Raw genomic sequence first — 20838 nt, 5'->3', positions numbered from 1 at the left:
AATCTAGCTCTTTGCATCAGCACGTGGATCATTTGAATATGAGGCTCAGGTTGTCAAGTGAGTCAGACCTAAAGCATTTGTATGTCTGAGGCAGGCACCCAAAGCCAGCCCACACTCTCTTTCTTGAAGAGCTGCGGTTCAGGGCACGTGCCAAAGACCCCAGGAGCAAGGCACATCATGAAGTGGGTGACTCAGGCTGGGTATTTCCATAGCTGCGGAAGGCCTCCCTGCCTCCTCAGGGAGCACCTCTGTTTGTAAGTGCTTTATGAACACACAGGCAGGGCAGCAGAACTGAAAGCGATGCCGCTCTAAGTTCAAACAGGGCCTTCTTAGTGAAATATTTCTCTCTCTTCTTCCCTTGGATAATGAGCACGAACCCTTAAGTCTCCAAGTGGCGCAGAGAGCTGTGGGACCTTTTGCCTCCCCCCCCCACCTGCCTATCCCCACTTTCCCTTAGTTGGGCAAAGAGCTAGGCAGGCTTGCCATAGCGCAGGCGAGGAGGGGGAAGGGGTGCCAGGAGGACCTGAGAAGGGCAATGCCCTGAGTGGCAATTTGTGGGAGCGGAAGTTTCCCCTGGGGTTGTACTGCTACACTCCTGTTTTGCTGCTCTTGCCATCTTGCTTCGTCTTGTGGTTTTAGCTTATGGTTCGCATCAACTGTACATTGTTTAAAAATGTGGCATTTCATGTGACATGTCCTGGAACCACAGACATCATTCTCAGCCTCAAGGAGTTACTGCATGTTTTGTGCAAATACATGTTAGAGGCCTAATGCTGGCTTTTCTCTAGAAAGCAACTTCCGGGGGCTGTGAGGAAAGAATGCTTAACCCTTTCTTCAGTCCATCTGTTTCCTGGCTCCATATCACTACCCCAGTAGGTTTTCCTATGGCACGCGCGCGCACACGCACAATTTTAAACCCCACAAAAGCGGGCCAGGGAGGAACAACCTGGAGTGGAGAATTGATGAGCTAACAAAAGGGGTTGTTCAGCCTTCCTCGTAAACAGCTCCTCTGCGTTCAGTCTCACCCATTCGGAGTTGCTTCTCCAAAATTAAAACTGCAGAGAGCTTGACATGTTCTTACTGTGTAGTCAAGCCTCAGAAACCAGATTACACCATGCACACTGGCTGCTCAGATATTCATAGGAGGAGGTTGGAAACCATCTAATAAACAAATAAACCAAACACACTGAAGCTGAACAGACTTAAAAGCTTCCCCTTTATGACAACATGTTGATAATGGGGTGGGAAAGAGCGGGGAGAAGTCCCTCACTTTTCCAGAAAATATGAAACATCTGGCCTGAGTGCTGGATGGACTTGGGGGTGGAGGGGAAATGGGGACATAAAATGAGCATCCCTCTGTCTCCTTTTATGTCACAACCCCATTCCCAACACGCAGGACCTGTTAACAAATTTCTGGGGAGAGGCGACCAAGCAGGGGTGGCTAAGAGACTCCCAACTCCCACCAGCCCCCATCACCATGGCCAACATTCAGGGGTGTTAGGGGGTGCTTTCATGCCCCCTGTGGAGGGCCACCGATTCCCTCACCATGCGGTTATTATTATTTATACCCTGCCCATCTATGGGATAAATGGGGGGAGAGCAAGGCCCACAGGTGACATAATCACAAGGAAGCCGGACTGTCATGGTGGTGACACAAACCTCGCTAATGGGAAATCCAGGGCTCACAGCTTGCAGGCCACCAAACAGGGTTTAATAGTACCAAAGTGCTAGCAAGGTATGCACAGGCTGCCTTACCTGCTGTAGGCACACTGACGTTATACTGAGGTAAGATGAACAAGAAGGCAGTCTTGGCTGTGACCTGTAAAGACAAAGTAAGTTGCTCTATTAGTTTGTATGGAAGTCCAAAGCGAAATCTTTTTGTCGCAGGCATCTCGTGGGTTCCCCCACCATCACAACGAAAGGGTGCTATCACAGGGATAACCCTATCCTACTGCTCCAACCTCCTCGACAGGAAGGACTCCATTGCAAATTATTCTGAAAATCGAGAAGTTGCGTTCACTTTTCCTGCAAGTGAACACAAATATGCAAGACTACAGAAACATGGGAAACCAACTTGGCGCCTGCCATAACTTTTGGACTGCAGCTGCGATCAGCCCCAGCTCACCCAGCCAACAGATTGTGGCCCAAAGCATCTCGAGGGCACAAGGTTGGCTACCACTGTTGCAGATGTGCTTCCTGCTTCCAGGAGACAAGAGCTGCTGCTGCCCGAGCTTGAAGTTTCTATGGTTTTCTTGGTGAATGACTGAATCTGTATGTGCCTAGAATTTCCCCCAGGTAGGATAATTTTTCCTCCACCTGACCTCTGGTCACTGGTCTTCTTTTCTCCAAGCCAGGCTTAAGTGCTGGCTTGGGAAGGAAAACCAGGGGACCAATAAAGCCCACCTGCCAAGATAGGGCTGCTGTGCTTTTTAACAGCTGCGTGGCAGCTAAAATAGTCGGCAGCTCAAGCTTGCCTGGTCATTGCATGATGGCGGAAGACTGTCCTACAAAATTACTGCCTGCTATGCAGCTGTTGTGGGTTAAACTACAGAGTCTAGGGCTTGCTGATCAGAAGGTCGGCGGTTCGAAACCCTGCAACGGGGTGAGCTCCCGTTGCTCGGTCCCAGCTCCTGCCAACCTAGCAGTTCGAAAGCACATCAAAGTGCAAGTAGATAAATAGGGAACGCTCCGGCAGGAAGGTAAACGGCGTTTCCGTGCGCTGCTTTGGTTCGCCAGAAGCAGCTTTGTCATGCTGGCCACATGACCCGGAAGCTGTCTGCAGACAAACGCCGGCTCCCTTGGCCTATAGAGCGAGATGAGCGCCGCAACCCCAGAGTCGGACACGACTGGACCTGATGGTCAGGGGCCCCTTTACCCTTTTATGCAGCTGTTGAGGAGGCAAAAGGCCTGTTGAAAACTGCAGAGTATCCAATTCATTCCCAACCAAAGAAGAGGGGACAAATTCCCCCAAGATTTACAGGTCCCTGAGGATAAACATCAGAAGAGGCAGGTGGCAATCCAAGTGTGGGTTAAGGCATAGACGCTAGCAAGGATATAAAGAAGGAAGTTAGTCAAGCAGAGCCAAGATAAAAAAGGAGTTGGTAGCTAGGAAGCATCAAGTGGGAAAAATTGTATACCCATGTCAAATGTGCACTGGATGAAATATAGCTAAAAATGTTGAAACAGAAGAAAGCACAGCCTTCAGCAGCCATGGAGTGCAGATGGGCGCCGGGAAGGCACTGGCTTAGAATTTAGAGCGGAAGAGGGACTTTAATGGAAGTTCATTTGCAGAACGGAGGAGGAGTTTGCCTTCCTGCTGCAGACTTTGCAATAAAGAGCACCCGTCTTGGAGAAGGGACTGCAGCAGCTGGAACTGGGCCCGATACAAACGAAATCAATGCGTCACCCACTGGGAAAGAATTACACAGGCAAGAACAAATAATAATAATAATAATAATAATAATAATAATAATAATAATAATAATAACCAGGAGCCTGAAGCCTATAGCAGCTGTGTGTACAGTATGTTTGTAGGGAAGGGAAGGAAAGGAAACAGCTACATTACATACTAGAAAGCAGAACTTGCAACAGCTAGGCATGGATCACTTTCTTGATCTGGCAGGGAAAGAAGGTGGGAAGCCGCAGCAGGCCAGTCAAACTTTAGCTCTTGCAACTGCAGCCACAGCACACAGGGCACAGAAATCAGAAATAGGGAGGCAATATGCAGAGATAGGGTCTTCCTGGTACAGACTGCTGAATCGAGCAGAACCTGATCAAGAACTAATTTTACCACTGAAGTGAAATACTGTCCCCTTCTATGCTGGTCACAAAGCCCACAAGATATTCTGCACTTGCAGGTACAGATCAACTGAAACACAATTTTATTAAGACTTTGGGGTCTTCTGCATCCTCCCAAGTCTACCAGCATTTTCAAGAAGAGGTCTTAAAATACAGTATCTCCTTATCACTCAGTTGTGTGTTTTCTTTCTGTCTTTCTTACCAGGGAACAACAACAACAACAACAACAACAACAACATTTATTGGTTGCATTTTCTTGCCAAAGGCAATTCAAAGCCTCTTACCACCGGAAGACCCCAAAGAAACAAAACCCCACATAGATACATTAAAAAAACAACTACTTTTAGCTTTTGATTGTTCTATATCAGGGGTGAAATGGGCCTAAATGGGGGAGCACGCTGCTGTGTCTCCAGCTTATGAGGAGAACTTCCCTGGAGCCCAAAGAGGACACCCCCTGCAATGAATGGGTCACTAGGTCCTTATCTTGGACTCCACATAGAATTACGACTCTCTTTGGAGATCACACGGCCTTTTGGGTGGGTTGACCTCAACGTGCTCTAGAAATAGGAGCTCCTATATTGAGCAGAGTTCATAGGCTCGACTTGGGAGAACATGACTTGGGACAGTACCAGTAAGGAAATGTTGGGTTTCCACATGCTGTTAGTCACCGGATCAAAATAAATGATTCAACAGAAAGGAAATGCAAACACACACACAGAGAGAACCCTGACTTATCTATGCAATGCTTTTGGGCAGAAGGTTCATTTTTCCTATTCCTCAGGAGCCTTAACCAATTTGAGAAGGAGCAAAAAACCCCAAAGCAAGACCCATAGGCAAAGTGCGAGCTGCTCTAAGCGGAAGCCCTTTCCCTGGCCCTTTCCAAATGAATAGACTGCTTATGGGTGAAACCAATGTAGGAAGACCAAGGCAGGGAAAGAATGCAAGGAGGTCCCACTCTGGTGCTAGGGGATGTCAACTTCAAGACAGAGGACTTTAAGAAGCCAGGCACATCCACAAGTTGTGTGAGGCCAGTGGAAACCCCACCGTGATCTCTGCTGAGCTATCTGTATGGAAGACAACAGCGGAGATGCCGCATTCTGAGCAGCAGCCTCATCCTGCACCTCTAGGCCCCATTCTCTGTTCTGCTGTGGCCGCAGATCTTTCCGGGGACGCACTGCCGTCAGCATCTCACGGGAATCTTTAGGACCCTGCTTGAAGGAGGCGCAATTGCCACTCACATCACAGATCCTGAGCAAGTATGCATTCCAATTAATTGGGACTTTACTTCCTACTAAATGTGTTTGAAATTATAGACTAAGCTAGATAAAAATAGTACGAAGAAGAAGAAGTGGAGAATGTTACAATGAGCAATTAGGAAAGCAGGTTCTTTCTGAACAACTGTTAAATTGCTCATGCATAATTTTTCACTCCCAAAATTAAAAGCATACTCATTTCCAACTACATAAGACATGAGAAAAAGACCCACAGCTGCATTCAGCCAACTGTGAAATATGGATACTTCAAAATGGGGCAAAGGAATATGCCCCACTCTTATCAATCTCGCACAACCTGTGATGTAGGGCAGAAATTTCTTGGTAGAAAGTTTTCAGTAATTGTTATATTCCTATATTTTTTACAGCAAAATTCCATCTTAAAAATATGAATTTTCCTAGAATAAATTAGTAGCATTACAAAAAGATATCATACCTTATGAAACACCCCCCCCCCCAAGTTCATCCTAAGGAAACATGCATACATTTAAATGCTTTACATTTCATTTTAGCACAGTCATGTATCAAAATGTGCACAATTACTGTATTCCAAGAAAAATAATATCCCAGTGATGCTTTGAATCTGTTGGAAAATAACATTTAAGCCACATTTAAGTAAGCTTTGTTCATTTTTTAATCCTACATATTATTTCAAACACTTTTAGGTTATTGGGAAACCTTTCAAGGTATGTGTTTAGCATCTAGAACATGACATACTTCAGGTTTTTTTTGCTAAATGTAAGCCAAATCTGTTACATCAGGTTCCAGTCAGTTTTTAAAGCACTGGAAATTTTTCCAGAAAACTCACACCACTGCTAATAACCTAAATTCCCATTGCCTTTAATTACACATTAGCTTTTTTCTTCCACGCAGCCCAACATGTCTCCAAAGGAAAACTTAAAAACATGAAAAGAGCCTGCTGGATCAGGCCCAAAGTGGCCCATCTACTCCAGCATCCTGTTCTCACAGAGGCCAACCAGGCAGAACGTAGCCACTGTGGCTAGCAGTGACTGAAAAGTACTAGAACAAAGGATAACACAGTAGTCTAGTCCTCATTGTGCACACTGAGCGCCTTTCCAAAGCAGCAAGGTGGACAACGTCCTTGGTTTCCTCTGGATCCTACCCACACCTGCTCCCCGCAGGGAAGGCTGCCACCTCCTCCTTTGCAGGTTATTTACATTTGCCCAGCTTTCAAAACAGCAATGTTTTGTTACTGGGGGAAATGCAATATGCCTTGTGGAATGTGTGCGCCTGGATGCAGTGCTAGAAATTCCCCAGGAGTCAGATGCGTTTTCTGACCACGTGGAAAATCTCTGGATGCCAGATCTCTGGCAACTGACCCCTCCCTCTGGCTGACCCCTCCAGGTAAGCAGAAGCAGGTAAGCAGAAAAGCTTGTTTATTTGATGGTTCAATGTGTTGTCAACCGCTTTGAGATTTTTTTCTTTAAAATATAAAGTGGTATAGAAATGAAATAATAATAATAAATAATATAATATACGGTAACATAATATAACATAATATATAATAAATCTCGTATTATGTCAGTAAGTTTCGCCAGTTCCAGGTATTCACATAATTTGTTTATTCGACATAATACGACAAAAACCAAAAGACAGGATTAAAAAACAATGGGAATGTTTAAACGATTATTTAAAGAAAACAAACAAGGGGACTAACACCTGGCTATGCCTGGAATAACCTTGTAAGGAGGAGAAGTTTACGAAGATCGTAAGTGTCAGATAGGCTTAAAGGTTGGATATATATTAAAATATTATTTGACAGGAGGATAGAGATGTAATATGAATTACTGTGCTGAAAGCGGTCAAAGTTTTATGTTTTGAGATGAATTTTTTGTGTGTGGACTTTAACCCAATTTTACTTGATCTTTTCTCTTTCCTTTTTCTTTTTTTTTCTATTCTTTTTCGCTTATGTCTTTTTTTCCTCTTCTCTATACTGTTCTTTTCCTTTTCCATTCTTTTTCTTTTCCTGATGTTCCGTAACTTTGATTTTTGACTGTTCAAAGTTAAGCAACGAAATATGTAAAAAGTCTATACGAATGTACTTGGATTGACTTGAAGATGCTTTGTATTGTTTTAATGAATTTTGGAATAAAAGACTAATAAAAATTTAAAAAATAAAATAAAAAATAAAATAAAATATAATAAATCTCATTTGGGGGAGGTTGGTGCCTAGACATTCTGTTGAGGTGACCGCAACCTGGCTTGAAGGAACCATTTGGCAATTAGGTTATATATTTGAGTTTCTAACACTGCAAGAGCAATTACCCCGGCACAGTGCTGTACTTTCCATACGCAAGGGTGGCCAACTCCCCAAAGACTGGCAGTGATCTACCCAAGTTGTTGAGCTTTTTTAGGGAAGAGGAAGAGGACGGTCCCGTTTTTGGGGAACAAAAATGTTGAGCTTCTTTGAGGGGAGACAAGTGATCTACCACTGATCTACCACAGGTGTCCAGTGATCTACTGATAGATCATGATCTACCTGTTGGACGTGCCTGTGCTAGAGCCTCAAGCTAGACCAAACCAGCAGCTTTTAGGTTCTGCCATAATCAACCAAATTCTTGCCTTACATGTTGAAGTCCGGGGAAGCTCATCATTTTACTGCAGGGGTGACTTAACCTCTCCCCCCCCCCCCAGAATCTGCTGAACTACAACCCCTTGACCACTGAGTATGCAGGATTGTGCTGATGGGAGCTGTACTTCAGAAACACCTTGGGGGCTGCAAATTAACCAGCCCTGTTTCATGCCTTTGCTTCAGAGATGTTGAAAAGTGCTTTGAAAGTCAAGACGGACCAGAGGTCATTATTTCAGGCCAACACAAACGCCGATGAAAGGGTTAAAAGAAACCAGAGTTTCCAGAGGCTGACAGAAGTGCCTGGAAAAAGGCAAAAGCCTTCCTGGGAGGAAGCAAGCTATTGTGAATCAGGATCCAGCCATTTCCTTTCTATAGCTCTCCATCATCCAGAGGATACCAAGCCTAGCCTCAACTCATGAAAGCCTTCTATAAGCTCCAGCACAAGGCTGTAAGCTGCAGAAATGCTGAGTTCAGTCCAAACAGACCAAAACAGCATGAAAATATGGGTTGCAATGGACTGTGAAGTGAGAGGAACATGCCTGGTGCAGTTCAGAAAATTCAAGATGCTCTAGCATCACATAGCCATGGCCACCCAAGTCTAAGGTAGCTCAGAACCGAAGCAGAGACAACCAGAAGCCGAGAAAGAGTTAGATGCTGCATCCTATGGCATTTATTTTATTTCAAATAAAAATACTTACGTGATGATGTCCTCTGTTGGTGACCAAAAACCCCCCACACTACTTCCCTAGTGAAACATCAAGCAGATGGCAAAAAATAACTACAGATTACTCTTCAAAACTGGGACCCAGGTGGCGCTGTGGGTTAAACCACTGAGCCTAGGGCTTGCTGATCAGAAGGTCGGTGGTTCGAATCCCTGCGACGGGGTGAGCTCCCGTTGCTTGGTCCCAGCTCCTGCCAACCTAGCAGTTCGAAAGCACGTCAAAATGCAAGTAGATAAATAGGTACCGCTCCAAGCGGAAAGGTAAACGGCGTTTCTGTGTGCTGCTCTGGTTTGCCAGAAGCGGCTTTGTCATGCTGGCCACATGACCTGGAAGCTATACGCCGGCTCCCTCGGCCAATAATGCGAGATGAGCGCGCAACCCCAGAGTCGGTCACGACTGGACCTAATGGTCAGGGGTCCCTTTACCTTTTTACTCTTCAAAACAGGGGTAAGGAACTTGTAGCCCTCCAGAGGCTGCTGAACTACAACTCCCATCACTCCTGTGGCAGATGGGAACTGTAGCTTTCAGCAACACCTGGAAGGCCACGGGTAAGTCACCTCTGCTTTAAAACAAATACAGCCTAACATGAAAAAAGAGAGAGAGAGAGAGAGAGAGAGAGAGAGAGAGAGAGAGAGAAACCTAGTACAGTGGTACCTCTACTTACAAATAACTCTACTTGTGAATGTTTCTACTTATGAATGGAGCTCCGTCCGCCATCTTGGATGCTGTTTAGATAGGATTTTTCCTAGTTACGAATTTTTAGATAGGGTTGCTTCTACTTACAATTTTTTTCTCCCAATGCATTCCTATGGGATTCGACTTGCACATTTTTTCGACTTACAAATGTGTGTTCGGAACGCATTAAATTTGTAAGTAGAGGTACCACTGTAGGTTAAAAAGTTTCCCACAAACAGGAAAGGCAAATGTAGAGCAATCAGCTCCTCGCCAAAGATTCCATGTACCTTCAAAGCACACTACATTTGGCAGCTCCAGCTTCTCATGAGTAAGAACTCCCTGCCATCTGCTCCACTCCTTCCTCTTATGCTACTTTAGGGGGAAATCACCAGAAAATAAGGAGACATTTAGGCAATAATTTTCTTGCACCCCTACCCCAGTTCTCAATAATGGAAATGGTAAAGAGAAAGGCCTGAGTGATTTCTATTGCTAAATATAAGTAAAATATAAATATAAATATAAAAAGTAATTAAGTGAAAGTGAGGGTTGAGGGTCCACCTCAAGCCAGAAAGAAAAATGGCATATGCCCAAAAGTTTACTTTGCAGGACAAGAAAACCAATGGTCACCCTGAGAGCCAGGAAAATAAGGCAGCTGTTGCCAGCTGGACCAAAGTGAGAAGCAAGCGAAGAGAGACTGAAGAGAAATACTGCAATTACCGTGTTTCCCCCTTTTTAAGGCGTAGTCATAAAATAAGCCATAGCAGCATTTCTAAGCATTTGAGAAATATAAACCGTACCCCGAAAATAAGCCATAGTGATAGGCGCTGTGCGGAAGAGAGCACTGAGCTCCCCGAGTCAGCAGCAGCAACGCCGGCCGCAGCAGTGTTTGCTGAGTCCATTCTTGCTTTTGGGACTTGGTTACTGTGCTGGCTTGGGATGGGGTGTGTGCAATTGCTGTTGCTGCTTCGTGTTTTTCAGCTGGATTCTCTGGGTTCTAAGCACTTTCCCCCATTTGTTTGCGAAGCAGCACTCGGCTGCAGCCCCTGCCTCTCCCGGCGGCTGCATGAATGCGAGGCTGGTCGATCCCCAGGAGGCAGCAGTTGATCGCTATCTCCTTTTCCATTTCTTTTGTCTTTGAGCACCCGGCCCCACCCCCTCTCCCCTTCGTGGAATGAAGAACGGAGTTTTAGCAGCATTTCCTCATTATAAAAAAAGGTCAGGAACTTTTACTTTAACCTCAAAAATGGGATATTTCCTCTCTCTAAAAACAACTCTGACCTGAACACCAATAAAACGGGGGTAGATCACCTCCAGTTTATAAATCCGCAAGTAGATCGCAGTCTCCTGGAAGTTGGGCTCTATACTTTGGCTGATTGCAAGCCTTTGCATCTTTAAAAAACAAAAACTATGCGCTTCTCAGTCTTAATTTTCCTTTAATTCATCCCCCTATACCCTCCTCCAACCATTGCCTCCTTCCATTCCTTACCCCACTCCCTCTCTCCCCACTTCCCTCACTCCTGTGCGATCTCATTTAGTCATATACTTGCTTTTTCTGTTGTGTTGTCTATTTTATATTTAATATTATTACCCTTTATGATGTTAATTTTTTCCCTTGCGATAATTATTTATTTTTTATCTTTAACTAACTTTCCTTTCCATATTTTTCCATATATAACTCAACACTTTCCCATTCCTTCTTAACTCTTTGGATAGAGTGCCCCCCCCCATTATTGTTGTTAATTTTACAATTCCTGGATTTTTTATGGAACCGAACAACTCGGGTGCTTCAGAATGTGCCTTCTGTTGCTACAGGGCTATGGGGCTTCACTATTTGACCCCCCCCCCCAGGTTGGGATTTTTAAAGTAGTTCTGTGGGTCCCAGGGCGCAGAATCACCCCCGATCCTTTCCTTTGTCTAAACAGACCTCTTCCCCCCTGACTTTGGAAGGCTGTGCTTCAAGGGTGATACCAGGGTTTTTTAAAGACCTGCGCCTCTTAAGGATTGTTACGGTCCATAACTTCCATTGCTTTCTACAGGGTTGGGGGTTTAAAGCACTGCCACCCCCACCCCACCCCACCCTGCAGGCGCTCGGAACTGGCAGCGTCAACAACGCGCCCAGCAGCGCGCAGAAGAGAGCACTGAGCGTCCTGAGCCAGTGGGTCCCAGTTGTATCAGCACTTTTTTTTAAAAAAAAAAAGACACCCCCTGAAAATAAGCCACTGTGTGTTTTTTTGAGGGAAAAAAGTTATAAGACGGTGTCTTAAAAAAGGGGAAACACGGTATTGACACATTCATGCAATGGAGAGAAATTGATCCCCCTGCCATTGCACATACCGGCCCTAGCCTTGCTTCTCACAAGCGTTCCTGTGCATTTGCACTCACTGGCTAAAATGCCAAAGGAGGAATACAATGCAATCCTATACATGTCTACTCAGAAGCAAGTCACACACACATGCAGTATTTCAGCCTTCCTTGGTATTAGGTCATTGGGCATAATACCGACTGCACATTTTGCTTTTGTATGTTTGTAAATAAAAAAGCTAGTCACTTTATTTTGTTTTGTTTTAAAGCAGAAGCTAAACAACCTACGCAATGCCTTAAGCATTCAACATGTTCAACAAATGCAACAATCTCAATCCCAAGAACCACAGGAGTGGAAGGCTCTGCATGGTGGATTAACTCCTCCTTTTGTTTACTATGCTGGTGCATTCCGATTTCAGTTTCTGCGGTATTTTGTTCCTGTTTCCCCATCTAGGAAAAACTAAGAGCATCTGCACGTGTATCTTCTTGCAGTTCCACCTCTAACACTGTGCAAATCAAATTACGAATTTTTTCTTAAGAAAAGGCAACAAAAATGCAAGTTTTTGTGAGCAAATTTCTGCGCCCACCAACCTTGTAAGGACACAGGTGACAATCCTTGTCCAAGGAAAACAACACAGGTAGGACTGATAAATTGCATCCACTGGAAAGAAACCGGTTAGCTGACAGAAGGCATCCAATGAAAACCACAAGTGCAATGTATTTAGTGTTGTGCAGTGGTGCCAAATGAGAAGAAAGCATGTTTTTCTTCAGGATTAAATAGGAATGAATAAATTTGGGGGGGACGGGACACCACCATTTTCTTCTTCTATGCAGCATCAAAATTGTGCACTGTGTTATGAAAATCATTGGCTCTAGCTAAAGCTTCTGCTTGTCTTGTGAGTCGCTGGTGTTCTGTCCCCACCTTGACCAGCAAAAACTGGCCAAGGGCACCTCCAGCTGTGGTGGATGTGGATATCTGGGCATCCCCAGCAGTGTGGATCTAAAAGCACCCGAAGCTGTAGACGCAATCCAAAGGAGAGTGAAATCCCATCCAGCAAAGGGCGAATCTTGGTCTTACCTGGATTTTTCATTTTTAAATATGCAATGCACTATATCGCCTTTTAAAACATTGAAGTGTTTGCGTTTGCACCTAACCATAATCCTGCAAGGCAGACCACTGTTACATACAGAAGCTTGAACTTGGATCTAACCCTGGCTCTTGATTTACAACTCAAAAATTCTGCAGCTGAGATCATTCTACTGTGAAAGGTTTCAGTGTTTCTGAAGAAGTGTGCATGCACACAAAAGCTCATACCAATGACAAACTTAGTTGGTCCCTAAGGTGCTACTGGAAGCAATTTTTTTTTATTTTGTTTCGACTACGGCGGACCAACATTGCTACCTACCTGTTACTGTGAAAGCTGTTTTCCTGCAAGTCAAGCGCTAGTCGTTTTTTGTGGGGGCAGGAGCAGGGGGGGGGGAGCGGAAAGAGGCCAACTATTTACCTTGAGCTAACTCACATGACTTATCAGCCAGCACAAAGAGAGGAATCTCAAAGTTTAAATGGGCAGGTTTCACCTAACCGCAAGCAACTAAAGGTCAACTCCAGGCAACAGGGAGTTACCTTCTCATGTCTTTGTCCTTGCAAAATTTTCTCAAGGGAACTCAGATGTTCCCCCTTTAACAGAGAGGAGCCCAAATCTAAGCAAGAGTCACAAGCTGTCTGGTTCACAGGAAATCAGGCTCTGGGAATCTTCAGTGAGAAGCCGCTGCCAATCTTGTAGCCTGCCGGCAACAGCAGCATTTGTGTGTCAGTTTTGGAATTTGTATTCCTTACCAGCTGGGATTTCTGACTAATTAAATCAGCAGCACCCATCATAGCTGCCAGGTTTTCCCTTTTCTCATGAGGAAGCCTATTCAGCATAAGGGAATTTCCCTTTAAAAAAGGGATAACTTGGCAGCTATGGCACCCATCCCTCCCCCCAATATCACCTTCCTCCCATCAAGTCACCCATGTTTCTGTGTACTGGAAACTACTTGTTAAATGAAACGAATGGGAACGAAAATGCAGCGGGAAGTCTCTCTTCTCCAATTTGCTAGCACAAAGTGAAACGTGGCACTGAGGAGCAAGGAGACAAGGTTGGGCTTTGGGTTTTCCTGGGTTTTTGTTTTTGTTAACTCAGCTTCTCAATCACACTCTCGACTGAGCCACAGATGTGTGCACACACACGCACGCCAGCCAGACTCCACGTCAGAGTTTTGCAAGTGTGCCCCCCCATCTGCCCTCCCTTGCCTACAAACTAGGGAGGGAAGAAAGAGGGGAAGGAGGAGTTCGGCATTCCTGGCATTCCTGTGCAAAGTGCCAGGGTTGCAGAGGGGGGAACTGCCTGGAGCGACAGGGAGAAAGACCTTGGAAGGAAACCCCCCCCCAGCCTGGGGCGGAAGAGGGAGGGGGGAGAAAGAAAGCCTCCATTCACAACTACCCAAATCTCGTTAGAGGGATGGAATTTGGGACAGTCTGAAGTTCTGAAAGAAACCCTCCAGCTGTACACCACAAAAAGGCAGGCCTGCGCAGGAATCAGACAGAGGACGTTCATGTCTTGGCAGCAGCAAAACATTCCCTGGGCTCCACTGGGCAGGAGGTGGGAAGCAAGGAACTAAAGGCTGGGGGTGTCAGGCTGGCTTTAGGCATCCCTTACACAGAGAAGAGGGTCCTTTGCTACCCAGCTCTCATTTCCAGCAGGGAAGGAACACCATCTCCAAGGAAGGAAAGCAGCCATGAAATGTGCAAAGCTTGAATAAGGAGGGTTGGGAATGAAAAAGGGAAATCAATTCTGTTCATACATGTTAAAAGAAGGCCAAGGAACAGATTGGGTGCAATTTTGATCTCTGGCACAGGATCACCTCCAGTGCTCCTACAGACCGAGAACTTTCCCCACAATTCTATTTTTGTGATCCATGCCATTTTTCTGCAATTTCTTTCCTGCCCAAAGGGGGGGTGACAAATAGGGAAGGCATATTGTGGGGGGTCAGGCTTTTTTTTTTATATAAAAAAAGCAGTTCTATCAGTACAACATGAATGGGTAATATCAGCATAATACAGTCCACATCACGAGTTTGATGTGCTCACCATACAGGTGCCCTACAGATGAAGGAATACAAGTGCCCTACAGATGGTGGTCATCAGATTTACAGGTGACACCAAACTGGAAGGGGTAGCAAATGCCGCAGAAGACAGAATCTAGATTCACAATGACCTTAACAGATTGGAGAACTGGACCCAAACTAACAAAATGAATTTCAACAGGGACAAATGTAAGGTTCTGCACTTAAGCAGGAAGATCCAGAGGCACAAGTATAAGATGAGAACACCTGGCTTACTAGCAGGACATGTGAAAAGGATCGAGGGGTCTTGGTGGACCACAAGCTGAACATGAGTCAACAGTGTGATGCAGCAGCAAAAAAAAGCTAACACTATTCTAGGCTGAATCAACAGAAGTAAAGTGTCCAAATCAATAGTAATTGTCTATTGTGCTTTGGTCAGATCACACCTGTAATGCTGTGTCCAGTTCTGGGAGCCACATTTTAAGGAGGATGCTGACAAGCTGGAACATGCGTAGAGGAAGGCAACCAAGATGATCAAGGGTCTGAAGCAAGCCTTATGAGGAACGGTTAAGGGAGGTGGTATGCTGAGCCTGGAAAACTGAGAGGAGATATGAGAGCCATCTTCAAATATCTCAAGGCCTGTCACATGGAAGGTGGAGCAAGCTTATTTTCTCCTGCTACAGAGGGTAGGACTCAGACAAATGTATTCAAATTACACGAACGGAGATTCCGACTTAACATCAGGAAGACCTTTCTGACAGTAAGAGCTGTTCAGCAGTGGAGCAGACTCACTTGGGAGGTGCTGACTCTCCTTCCTTGCAGGTTTTTAAGTAGAGCTTGGATGGCCATCTCTCATGGATGCTTTAGTTCAGATTTCTGCATTGCAGGGGCTTCGACTAGATGACCCTTGGGGTCCCTTCCAACTCTACCGTTGTATGGTTATATGAAAAAAGAACAAAGTTCTTGCACCTTTCCTGCCATACCTGCCACATGCTCTGGCTGTGTGCTGCAGCAGCGAATCAAGCTCACAGGAAGCCACTGTCCCAATTACATGATCCCACAAGTCGAACATGTAAACGTTTGGGACATCAAACAAGCATGAGAATGCACCATCGCTGGACCGGCAGCAATGCCACAGCAACCATGACCGTTCACAACACTCCCCAAGGAAAACAACCTACACAACAGTAATAATAATAATAATAATAATAATAATAATAATTTATTATTTATACCCCACCCATCTGGCTGGGTTTCCCCAGCCACTCTGGGTGGCTTCCAACAGAAAAATGAAATAAAATAATCTAGTAAACATTAAAAGCCTCCCTAAACAGGGCTGCCTTCAGATGTCTTCTAAAAATATGGTAGCTGTTTTTCTCTTTGACATCTGATGGGAGGGCGTTCCACAGAGTGGGCGCCACTACCGAGAAGGCCCTCTGCAACTTGGCTTCTCGCAACGAGGGAACCGCCAGAAGGCCCTTGGAGCTGGACCTCACAGTGTCCGGTCAGAACGATGGGGGTGGAGACGCTCCTTCAAGTATACTGGACCGAGGCCATTTAGGGCTTTTAGGGTCAGCACCAACACTTTGAACTGTGCAGTGGAGAGATAAAGCAAACACAGCTCTATGGGTGGAGACAGCATGAAACCAATTTACACCTGCAATATGCAAACGTACAAAAGACAACAAGAATCGACCTGGTTTGTCCCTGCTTGTGCAGAGGGCAGGCAGGTTGCCTGGCTGCAGGCATAGTGAGCAACAACATAGAGATGAGGTAGCCCAGAGACCCCCCCCCAAAGTAGGATACCAATAAAAGGACCTGCTTCCTAACACAGTCTTGCATTTTCTGAGGACCCTCTCTCACCATTGCTTAATGAAAACCATTTCTTAAATGCTTTGAACATCCATTTTTACTGCATAGTGAATGAAGGGTGGCTATGGATTACGGCAGGCACCCCCAAACCTCGGACCTCCAGATGTTTTAGACTACAATTCCCATCTTCCCCGACCACTGGTCCTGTTAGCTAGGGATCATGGGAGTTGAAGGCCAAAACATCTGGAGGGCCGCAGTTTGGGGATGCCTGGATTACGGAGTGAAATAATGACTTTGCCCCATTTTTTCCAGTGCATATTTGTCTGTGATGCTATTATTCTAATCCATGTCAGTAATTCATGAGATTACTCCACATTAGCCCAAGAAGAAAAAGAAAGCTGTTAAGTGTCCTCATGAGGTAAACGATGCAAGGCTCTCTTGGATAGCACCATACATTAGCAAATATTTTCCACATTTCTCACTTCACACCCACCCACCCCCCCCCTCTGAGAGGGCTATCCAAACAGTTGCTCCCTCATGTAAAGGGGTGGAGATAGAGCCCTGTGGTTCAGAAACTTTTTAGCCTCAAGGAATCTCTTCCATGTTCATTTATCTGCTCAGGAATCTGGGAATGTCCTAAGGCACAGAGTTCACAAAAGATGCTACAAGAACACACTGCAGAATGCAACCCCAATGGCTGTAGGGAGCAATCAGAATTCCAGGGGAGCAGGGGTTTCATTATTAATGCTCTCGCTGAGAAACCTCTGAACAACTTCAGAGGATGCAAAGGTTTCCATGGAACCATGTTAGAAAGTGCATGGATCATGCAACCAGACAGTGACATAAGAACAGGTCTAGGGACTGGAGTGGTGGGAGTTTGATAGGGCTATTCCATGTTATAGTGATAAGTGTGGCATAAATCCTATGGCTCCAGCATAGCAATGCTCTCTGCCTGCTCCTGGACACTGATGAGAGATTTCAGAGGAAAACTAAAAGGAACACGACACCCACAGGTAAGAAGAGGCTAAGAGAAAAAGAATTATCTGCAGAGTAGGCAAACACTTTGGTATTAAAAGGGATGCCTTAAACACCCGCCAATTAGCAAAAGGGAATTGAAGTTATACAAGGATGAGCAAAGTGTGTCTCCGGAACAGCACAGGGTCCAGGATGCTCAGGTGGCCGGGGGGGGGGGAGATGTGAGGTTGACGTGGTGATTGTGCCTGCTGTTCTATGCCAGGAAGACTAAGCAGAAGCTTCTGTTTCCTTCCCTCTCTTGTCCTTCTCCACTGGGCTGCATAGCAGGGAGGATATCGCCAGATCCCAGGTGCCTTCCTCCTCGCTCACCCTCTGCGCTCTCTTTCTCAATGGGTCGTTTCGGGGGGGGGGGACACAGAGAGCCCCATCTTCCTCAACCTGCCAACCAAAGGCAACCAACTGCTCTGAGTAAAAGCAGACTCTGCTCCTCCTCCTTGCTGCTCCCTTGCCTTGAAAAATGCAGGCAGGTATAAAGAGAGCAGCAGCCAAAACTGGGAGCTGCAAGTGCTGCTGGATTGGGCCCCACTGCCCAGAGGTGGAGGGAAAGGAAACAGGGGCAGTGGCTTACTGAAGCAGGCAGTGGCTGAAAGGTGTGTGCCTGTGGGGTTAGCCAGATTGCCCCCCCCCCAAGGCGCAGGCCCAGGGGGCTAGTAATTGCACCTCTCCACATGGATACATCTGTCATATATGCTTCAGTTGATATTCCTGAATTGCAGGGGGTTGGACTAGATGACCCTCGGGTCCCTTCCAACTCTACCATTCCATGATTCCTTGGCAAGGGCCCGAGGGAGCCGAGCGATGCCTCTGCCAGTTGGTGTGGACCCCAAGGGTCCGACTCGGTATGGGCAGCTTCCTCTGTTCCACGTGCCCCGCCCCGCCGAGGTCCATATTCTCCAAGCCGTCTGGGAAGCAAGCAGTCTCCTCCGCCGCTGCTCCTGGGAGCTGCCACCCGCTCGCCTGCCTCGGGTGGGAAAAGGAGGAGGCCGCGTTTCCCGCCGCGGCCAGGCGGGCGAGAGAGGCGGGGCCCCCGACGGGTCTCCTCCTGCGCGGCAGCTCGCCTAGAGCCAGCGCCGGGGGGCCTGGCCAGCCGCCCGGCACAGCTGACCCCTGGACGGCGGCCCCGCCAGCAGGACCGGGCGGGGATGAGAGTGCAGGATGGAAGCTCGAGGGCTCCGGGGGGCGCCGAGCTCCGAAGCAGAAAGGGAGAGAGAGGGAGCGCCGTCGGAAGCGGACGGGGATACTCCGATTGGGACCCCCGTGAATCGGAGTGCTTAAGGAAAAGTGGGAAAGAGGAGGAGGGGGGTTGCCGGGGAGGGGGGGACATGTGTCCCAGAGAAGGAAAGGGCCGGGACAGCGCGAGGAGTGGCATTCACTTCGGAAGGGGCTCCTCCTCCTCCGTCGGGGCCGCAGGGGAGCCCGGAGGACGTGGGCGAAGAAGGCGGCTCACCTCGAACATGAGCGCGACGAGGACGCAGAGCACCAGGCAGAAGCCCACGTCGGCGTGGTTGTGGATGAGGAACTCCTGGCTGAAGAGCGGGTGGCTTTTGGCCCGCCTGCGGAACGCCATGGCCGGCGCGGAACCCGCCAGCAGCGCGGCCCCCGCCGCCCCTTCAGCCTCCGCCCGGCCGCCACGCCAACTTCTCCTTCTCCTCCTCCTCCTTCCGCGGCCCCTCGGACAACTTGGCGGGCGGGCGGGCCAGGCACAGGCCGGCCCCCCAGCGCAGGCGCGCCTCTCGCTGCTGCCGGCCTGCCGGGCTCCTCCGCCCCGCCCCGCCCGCCCGCCTGCCTTAGCCCGGCCTCGGCCTGGACGGGCGTCCGCCGGGGGCGGGCCGGGAGGCGGCCCGAGTGCTGCTGCTGCTGCTGCGCCGCGCAGACCCCGCCGCGTCCCGGAGGCCGCTCTGCCTTCGCCCGGCGGCCTGGCGTCGTGGCATCATCCCGCGGATCCCAATTCCGGCCACGTTGGCTTCGGGGCGCGCGCGCGAGACACCCGCGGACTTTGCGCCCAAGGCAAGCGCCTTCGGGCTTTTTCGCTTTTTTAGTCCTTTCTGCAGGAAAGAAAATAAAAAAAATTCCTTCAGTAGCACCTTAAAGACCAACTAAGTTTTTATTTTGGTATGAGCTTTCGTGTGCATGCACACTTCGTCAGATACACTTCGTCAGATATTTTATTTTGTTTCGACTCAGTAACTAGAACTTCTGCAGGAAAGAGAGAGAAAAAGAAAGAAGGAAAGAAAGAAAGAGAAGCTCCTGGACTGAGCTGGCCTTTGTCTTGTCTGCCGGGACGCCGTGGCTCTCAATTGTGTTTTTGTGTGTGCCCGCGTGTGGTGTACACACACACACACACACACACACACACACACACACAGGTAGATCCCACCTTGCTCTCTGCAGAGCTTACTCCAAGGTGCACAGGATTGCACATACCTAATGGGTGGGCATTGTCGAGAGACTTTTAAGAAATACTGTATTAAATTTCAGCACAATTGGCTGTGGCAGTCTGTGATGCATAAAAAGGTAAAGGGGCCCCTGACCATCAGGTCCAGTCGTGTCCGACTCTGGGGTTGCGGCGCTCATCTCGCTCTATAGGCCGAGGGAGCTGGCGTTTGTCCGCAGACAGCTTCCGGGTCATGTGGCCAGCATGACAAAGCTGCTTCTCGCGAACCAGAGCAGCGCACGGAAACGCCGTTTACCTTCCCGCCGGAGCGGTCCCTATTTATCTACTTGCGCTTTTGATGTGCTTTCGAACTGCTAGGTGGGCAGGAGCTGGGACCGAGCAACAGGAGCTCACCCCGTCACAGGGATTCGAACCGCCGACCTTCTGATCAGCAAGCCCTAGACTCTGTGGTTTAACCCACAGTGCCACCTGGGTCCCTAGTTTGTAAAAGGTAAAGGTAAAGGGGCCCCTGACCATCAGGTCCAGTCGTGTCCGACTCTGGGGTTGCAGCGCTCATCTTGCTCTATAGGCCGAGGGAGCCGGTGTTTGTCCGCAGACAGCTTCCGGGTCATGTGGCCAGCATGACAAAGCTGCTTCTGGCGAACCAGAGCAGCGCACAGAAACGCCGTTTACCTTCCCGCCGAAGCAGTTCCTATTTATCTATAGTACTTGCACTTTGATGTGCTTTTGAACTGCTAGGTGGGCAGGAGCTGGGACCGAGCAACCAGGGATTCGAACCGCCGACCTTCTGATCAGCAAGCCCACAGCGCCACCTGGGTCCCACAGCGCCACCTGGGTCCCAGTCTGTGATGCATATAGGTACACAAACAGTAGTGTCTTGTTTTTTAGAAACAACTAGCTGCTTGTGGCACAAGCTAGCGTTAAAAATGTGTAGCCTGTCACCAGTTGTGTTTTTTTTACATACTTAAACCTTCTCAAGAGTTGATGAACTTGAGCTCTTGGTACAGCAAACTAAATATGACATAATAGGCACCACTGAAACCTGGTGGGATGAGTCTCATGATTGGAATGTAGTAATAGAGGGATACAATCTATTTCAGAGAAATAGACCAAACAGGAAAGGAGGAGGAG

General features: G+C 47.6%; 1 protein-coding gene and 1 long non-coding RNA gene across 2 annotated transcripts in view; one reads left to right on the top strand and one right to left on the bottom strand.

Moving 5' to 3' along the window:
- The window catches only part of TRAM2 (translocation associated membrane protein 2), a 42833-nt gene extending 23742 nt beyond the window's left edge, over nucleotides 1-19091 (bottom strand). The window contains exons 1-2 of the mRNA XM_035110402.3: nucleotides 18760-19091; nucleotides 1756-1819 (exon numbers count right to left, since the gene is read on the bottom strand). Coding sequence (XP_034966293.1) covers nucleotides 1756-1819; nucleotides 18760-18879 — 184 coding nt within the window. The 5' untranslated portion in view covers nucleotides 18880-19091. The remainder of the gene's footprint in view (nucleotides 1-1755; nucleotides 1820-18759) is intronic.
- Nucleotides 1-19552, top strand: part of LOC148686118 (uncharacterized) — a 312355-nt gene extending 292803 nt beyond the window's left edge. Inside the window, exon 2 of the long non-coding RNA XR_015948807.1 lies at nucleotides 19369-19552. This is a non-coding gene — a long non-coding RNA (uncharacterized LOC148686118). The remainder of the gene's footprint in view (nucleotides 1-19368) is intronic.
- The last annotated feature ends 1286 nt before the right edge of the window (nucleotides 19553-20838 follow it).

The sequence above is a fragment of the Zootoca vivipara genome, chromosome 3 (genome assembly GCF_965207765.1).
Source record: "Zootoca vivipara chromosome 3, rZooViv2.hap1.1, whole genome shotgun sequence".
Taxonomy (NCBI): domain Eukaryota; kingdom Metazoa; phylum Chordata; class Lepidosauria; order Squamata; family Lacertidae; genus Zootoca; species Zootoca vivipara.
This window is presented reverse-complemented; position numbering and strand designations above follow the sequence as displayed.